We start from the raw sequence: 6,171 nt of genomic DNA, 5'->3' as shown, positions 1-6,171 counted from the left end.
TTTCCTCTTTTTGAAGGAGGGCAAATTCAAACGAGTCTGCATATGTCTAGAGATCTCCATGCATGCAGAGTGGAGATATCTCCAAAGAAATTAATTTAGGGCAGCAGTAAACCAACTTCAGATGTTTCAGATTCCAATGTCTATCAACCTCAGCCACTATGGTTAATGGCAAAGTATTGTGAGACTTGTAGTCCAAAACATCTGGAAGATACCAGGAAATTTATTTCTGGTTAAGGCAAACTGTGTGGCATACAGAATGCTATCTTCTTAAGACCTCGCTATATCCCAGCACTGATGGCTTAAGGCTGCTTCTTCATTCTCTAAGAATAGCACTGGCCCTGAATAGAAATTGTGAGTGGTCACTTCACAGACACTTTTTCAGATTCGGGTTCCATTACCTATCCTAGAAGATGTAATGATTTGCTGAGATGTTTAGCCATTGTCATTATTTGGAATCAATTCAGGGAGGTTGTGGCTTCATTCTAAGACTTGACAGGTTCTGTGGTGCCCATAGCACTGCACTATGACTTCCAGATTACAGTAGTAAATACAGGTAATCCTCAACTTACGAACAAAATTAAGTCCAAAATTTATCTTGCTAAGCAAGACCATTGTGAAGTGAATCACATCCATTTTACAACACTTTTTTGCCACAAGTCACTAAGTGAAACACTGCAGTTGTCAAGTGATCATTGAGCGGCACATGACATGGATTTAGTAATTTGTTAACTAACACAATTATTTTGTCTATTAATTTGACTTATTTTCTATGTTTAGGCTCATTACAAAATTGGAATGTAGGAAAACTTTTATCCTATGGTTGTGTGGATTGATAAGATACCCTTTAACTTTCCTAAACTGAAAACTGAATTTACAGAAGGATGGCTGGATACTATCTTCTGGTAAGAAGGCGTTTCTAAGTGTCAGTTGACATCAGATTATCTAAATTCAAACAAGCTTTGTGGTTGATTTATTGTGCAAAGTGGGGGTTATTCTTATCTTGTCCAACCAACTTTCCTCTTTCATTTTTCTTTGTTGTATTAATTATATAGAGGAATGTAGGATTGGGCTCAAGGTTCTCTCTCCTTTTTCATAGAGAGATCCCACTTTATTAGGGTATCCCAATGAACTGCTTTTAAATGATCTCCCGACTCGGTTGCTTATTGGGAAGTTAAACTGAGGCAGAATCTAAGGCCAGATTTATAGTCGTTAAGCGAATCTGGCTTCCCCCATTGCCTTTGCCAAATGGCCAAATTTTGATCACGTGACCACAGGGATGCTGCAATGGTCGTAAATGTGACAACCCGTCAATCATTCCCCCCCCCCACCATTGTAACTTTGAATGGTCACTAAATGAATGGTTGTAAATCAAGGACTACCTGTACTTCATTCAAATTTGCAAGTGAAATGTGTATCATAAGTATGACTAAAATTCCTTTCATAAAAAAAAATTATAAAAACTTCTCATGGTATTCAAATTTGTTTTTTTTTAACTATAACTGCTGGAATGGGGGAATAACTTTTTAACCGTGAGGATAGATATCAATCTATTTCTGTAGCTGGGACCTTTCTGCATGCAACTGTTGTCCCTCCATGACAACTTGGCTTGGAAAGAGCCTTCCCCTTACACAGGGGGTGATAGCTTAGGCACCGTGAGTGACAGTACAAGGTGGGAAGATTGTGTTAACTACCAGCCAGCTAAAGGACCACATTTACTTCAGAAAGAGCTCATGGGGCGACCCAGGGCTAAGTATGCAAATTCTAGCCTGGCCAGCATAGCTGTACATTTCAAAACTAAATCTATTTCCTCTCTTCAGAATTACAGTCCCTCGGTCCCTGGATGAGGGAAAACATTGCTACAGAAAACAAGCTTGTTCCATAAATCATGTCTTCCTGGCATTTAAAACAGGATCAACTATAATTGTTCACAAATAGCTAAAGTGCTCTAGGTCTCGGCCTACTGCAAGCTTTGGGCCTATGAGGGAGTCGTACCTTAGCATCTGGTGGCCCAGCTTCCTCTCGAATCAGCAAAAGATGGCTCTGCCCATCCACCACGACCTCTTTCTTGAATTGGCCCCCTGAAAAATAGAAGGCAAAATATTTATGCGTGAATCGATTTATTAGATTTATATCAGTAGTGGAATTCAGCCAGTTCGCACCTATTCGGGAGAACCGGCTGTTAACTTTCTAAGCAGTTCGAAGAACCGGTTGTTGGAAGAAATCTCCTTGTATTTTTTCCACTTTTCAGAGCTAATCCTATAAGGAAGGCAGGAAGGAAACATTCTGGTGTTGTTTCTAACCTAATCTTTATTGCTCTGCTTACAGAAACTACATCTCTGGTTAACCCTTCTTACAGTGTAACAGCTAAGGAGAAGCACCTATCAACGTTAGTGATGTTGAGTTGGCCACACCCACCCGGTCACATGACCAATGAGGCACGCCTACCCAGCTGGTCATTAGGGCAGAGAACCGATTGTTAAATTATTTGAATCCCACCACTGATTTATATCACTCTTTCCTTTGAGAGTTCAAGGCAAGATGCTTATAGCTCCCTCCCCAATCCCACTCTCTCTGCCCCCCCGGTCCCCAAACAGGAAAGAATGGGCCGATATAAATTAGCCCAAGTCAACCTCTCTCAGTGATTATGGCAGAGGGTGAAAAGGAAGTTGTCTGTCCCCCCTTTTTATTCTTTCCAACCTAATGAAATATTTAGAGGAAACCATGTAAAGAGATTCAGAACTCTATGTTCCTTCTTGCCTGCCAGCAGAAATACTCTCCCCAAAAGAACAGAATGGAACCAAACCTGAACAAAGGGGAAAAGTCAGCAAAAGAAAGATTAAGTTAAAAATCGGGCCAGAATCAGGCAAAAGATGTGAAGGGGAAAAAAATAAAAAATCCCTGGGAGCATCTATCTCTATGGAACTATTCCAAGCCCTCCTCCCTCCTAGTAATGTGACTAAGAGTCCTACCACTATGAAGTAAGTGGGAAAGATTCCAGAAGTCCTGCAGGCTTTCTATAATTTTTTACATTACATATCTAAATAAATCATTTTTCTCCATTCACACACCCCTTCTGTCCCCTTTGGGCTTTCCAGTGTTTCAGCTTTGTGAGGAAATGAAAAGCCCCAAAGGGCCGAATGAAGGCAGGGCCACAGAGAAGAAGCTTCAGTTTGGGGAGGGAGGCAGCTCACCTTCTGCAGGTTCAAGGCCCAAGTAGGATCCAGTCAAGTAGCGGTGAACCAGGGCTGATTTGCCACTCTTGATGGTTCCAAGGACGCCCTGTGGAGGTCGAAGAGCACAAGTCATTTCAGGGTGAAACTCATCATCCTTGGCTTTCTGGAGCAGTTAAGGCAGCATTTTCCCCCCTCAACTTTGATGCTCTCCATTGAGTCATTGGAGAACAACTTCTATCCAATTGCTAGCCAACATGTGTAGGGCCTCAAAGCCATATGCTGGCTGGGAGTGACAGGAGCTGCAGTCTGTCATTCCAATGGTTGGTGTGAGATGAAAGCAAGATGCTTTAGGATCTGTTGTCCTCACTACCCAGTACTTTACTCTTCACTCCCAAATAATGGTTCATCACCAAGTCTGTGGTTCTCAAGAGTGATAACTCCCCTTATGATTGGTTCCCCTGAAGAGGAGACACATTTTTTAAAAAATTCTGGTCAGTATTGTTATTACATTAGATATTTTTAATTCTGCCTTTATTATTTTTATAAATAACTCAAGGTGGTGAACATATCTCATACGCCTTCCTCTTCCTATTTTCCCCACAACAACAACCTTTTGAGCTGAGGTAAGTGCAGACAGAGTGATTGGCACAAACTCACCCAGCCAGCATTTACGTTTAGGCAGGATTAAAACTCAAAAGTTTCCTGGTTTCTATCTTGGTGCCTAAACCACTAGATCAAACTGGCTGTTATTTGTTATTGATATTCACAGTATTTCCATTACCACATGCATTGTAAAGCATATTTTAATAAGCTGTGGGAGCCAAGGATATTTGTGGAAAACTGTTGGACGTCTACATTTCAATCCTCACATGAATCTAGGATTGAATCAATTTGTAATCAAATCTGGAAAGATCTTATTCTTCAATCCTTTGCTTTTTAATAAGCAGCAGACCAGGGAACAGAAAGGTCTAACGATGAAGCAATGCTTGCTACTCATCTGCTCACCCATTCCATCATTCTTTTCTGAGGTCAAACCAGCTCCAAAAGTACTATTATGTATCAATTACTTCAGACTTAATTATAGGTAGTCCTCAATTTACGACCACAATAGAGCTCAAATTTTCCATTGCTAAGCAAGACAGTTAATTAAGTGAGTTATTTTACGACCTTCCTTGTCACAGTTGTTAAGTGAATCACTGCAGTTGTTAAGTTAGTAATATGGTTGTTAAGTGAATCTGGCTTCCCCATTAACTTTGCTTGTCAGAAGTTCACAAAAGGTGATCACACGACCCTGGGATATTGCAACCATCATAAATACATGCCAAGCATCCAAATATTCATCATGTGACCATGGGGATGCTGCAAGTCATGTGAAAAATAGTCAAAGGTCATTTTTTTCAGTGTTGCTATATATAACTTTGAACAGTTACTAAACGAATGGTATAAGCTGAGGACAACTTGTATTAACATCAGTATTAGGACAGCATTTATGTAACATTAGAGAATATGCATGGTAGACAGATAGATGATAGATAAAAATAGAGGATAGTTAGAGACAGATTTGGATAGATGATCGAGAGATGTATCACTTCCTTAGCCATGTTTGGAGAATCTGTAGCTCACTAGATGCTTGTTGAAATACAACTCCCAGGAGTCCTCACTTTTTTTGATTTACGTTGTATTGTAAGCCACCCGGAGTCCTACGGGATTGGGCAGCATACAAATGTTATTAAACTTTAAACTACTGCTCTTATTGGCTAGGTCTTCTGGAAGTTGTAGGTCAACTTCTAAAAGAGTCACGTAGTCCTATCTCTGAATTAACTCCATCAAGTTGACTGGTCATTTACAAAAGCCTCAGAGGATAGATTTTTGTCCTGAAGAGCTGCAGTTTAAGGAATAAACATGTGGCCCCGTGAGTCAGATAAAACCTAGGAACAAAGGGGAACAAACTTACCAAGCGTAGCTCAGGGATAGAGCGGCTAAGAGTCCATTCTTGGCTATTTGCCACAGCCTCTAAAAGGAAAAAAAAGGAAGGAAGAAAAAGATTAATAATAAATAGTTAAGTATAATTCTACCGTTCCTACAACAGCTGTGTGAGGCATCTGTGGCTGTTCCCACACTGCAGGTAGAAGAAGCTTCAGCAAATAGTGTTTGTCAGCTCTCACACAGCAAGATCCCAATCACCATAAAACACAATTTTAATTTGAACTATGTTGGCTCGCAGTTCAGACTTGGGACACTACGTTCCCATCAACACCCACCCAACGAGACAGGCCATTCCCTCTTGATCTCCACACAGGGTGAAATAACATCTTCACGAGATCCTCGTTTTCAGCCCCCTTAGCAGACAGGAAATTCAGGACCAAATACTTGATTGTGGGCTCAGTGCGATGGCAGGAATGCTAAAGAGAAACACAGCAATGGGGTCCTTCTCCTCATGTCCCATCAGCTGCTCTGCAAGCACAACTCACTCAACCCTTCAGCTCTCCCACGCACAACAGTCAGTTCTTTGTGCTACTTTCACCCGGCCAGGAAGAACAGGAAGGGCAGCTGCGACTGGGTGCGCAACCCCCTTCCAGTGTTTTTGGGACAAGTGTCAGAGAAAAAAGATGCACTCAACAGGGCATAAAGTGTCCTCTCAAGAAGAGGTTTGAGTGGCAGGGAATGCACAAAGTGAAACTACAGGCAGGTGTTTGTGTTGATACCTTGGAAAAGCTGCTGAGAAACAAGTCTGGGCGATTTTCTTCATTGCTGGGGGCCAAGGTTTAGCTTTACCCAATTTCTAAAGCATTCAGTTACTTGGAGGTGGAAGGAAAGATCTTTGCCAATACTGACAGAGATGGTATGAGGAGAGATAAAGAGGCAATAGATATATAAGCAAATCAAAGAGAAATATTGCCATGCATAGAAGGGGGGAAAAACAGATAAATGTCTAAAATTAAGTAGATCTTAGTACTACGTTTATGTCCCTTAAATTGTTTAATCTTGAAGAGGAAGT

General features: G+C 41.1%; 1 protein-coding gene across 2 annotated transcripts in view; it reads right to left on the bottom strand.

Moving 5' to 3' along the window:
• Positions 1–6,171, bottom strand: part of AGAP2 (ArfGAP with GTPase domain, ankyrin repeat and PH domain 2) — a 99,175-nt gene that overhangs the window by 34,185 nt on the left and 58,819 nt on the right. For both annotated transcript variants that reach the window (XM_032210935.1, XM_032210936.1), the window contains 3 exons: positions 5,128–5,186; positions 3,192–3,279; positions 1,993–2,078 (listed from right to left, as the gene is read on the bottom strand). In XM_032210935.1, coding sequence (XP_032066826.1) covers positions 1,993–2,078; positions 3,192–3,279; positions 5,128–5,186 — 233 coding nt within the window. The remainder of the gene's footprint in view (positions 1–1,992; positions 2,079–3,191; positions 3,280–5,127; positions 5,187–6,171) is intronic.

This window comes from Thamnophis elegans, chromosome 2 (assembly GCF_009769535.1).
Source record: "Thamnophis elegans isolate rThaEle1 chromosome 2, rThaEle1.pri, whole genome shotgun sequence".
Lineage (NCBI taxonomy): Eukaryota > Metazoa > Chordata > Lepidosauria > Squamata > Colubridae > Thamnophis > Thamnophis elegans.
This window is presented reverse-complemented; position numbering and strand designations above follow the sequence as displayed.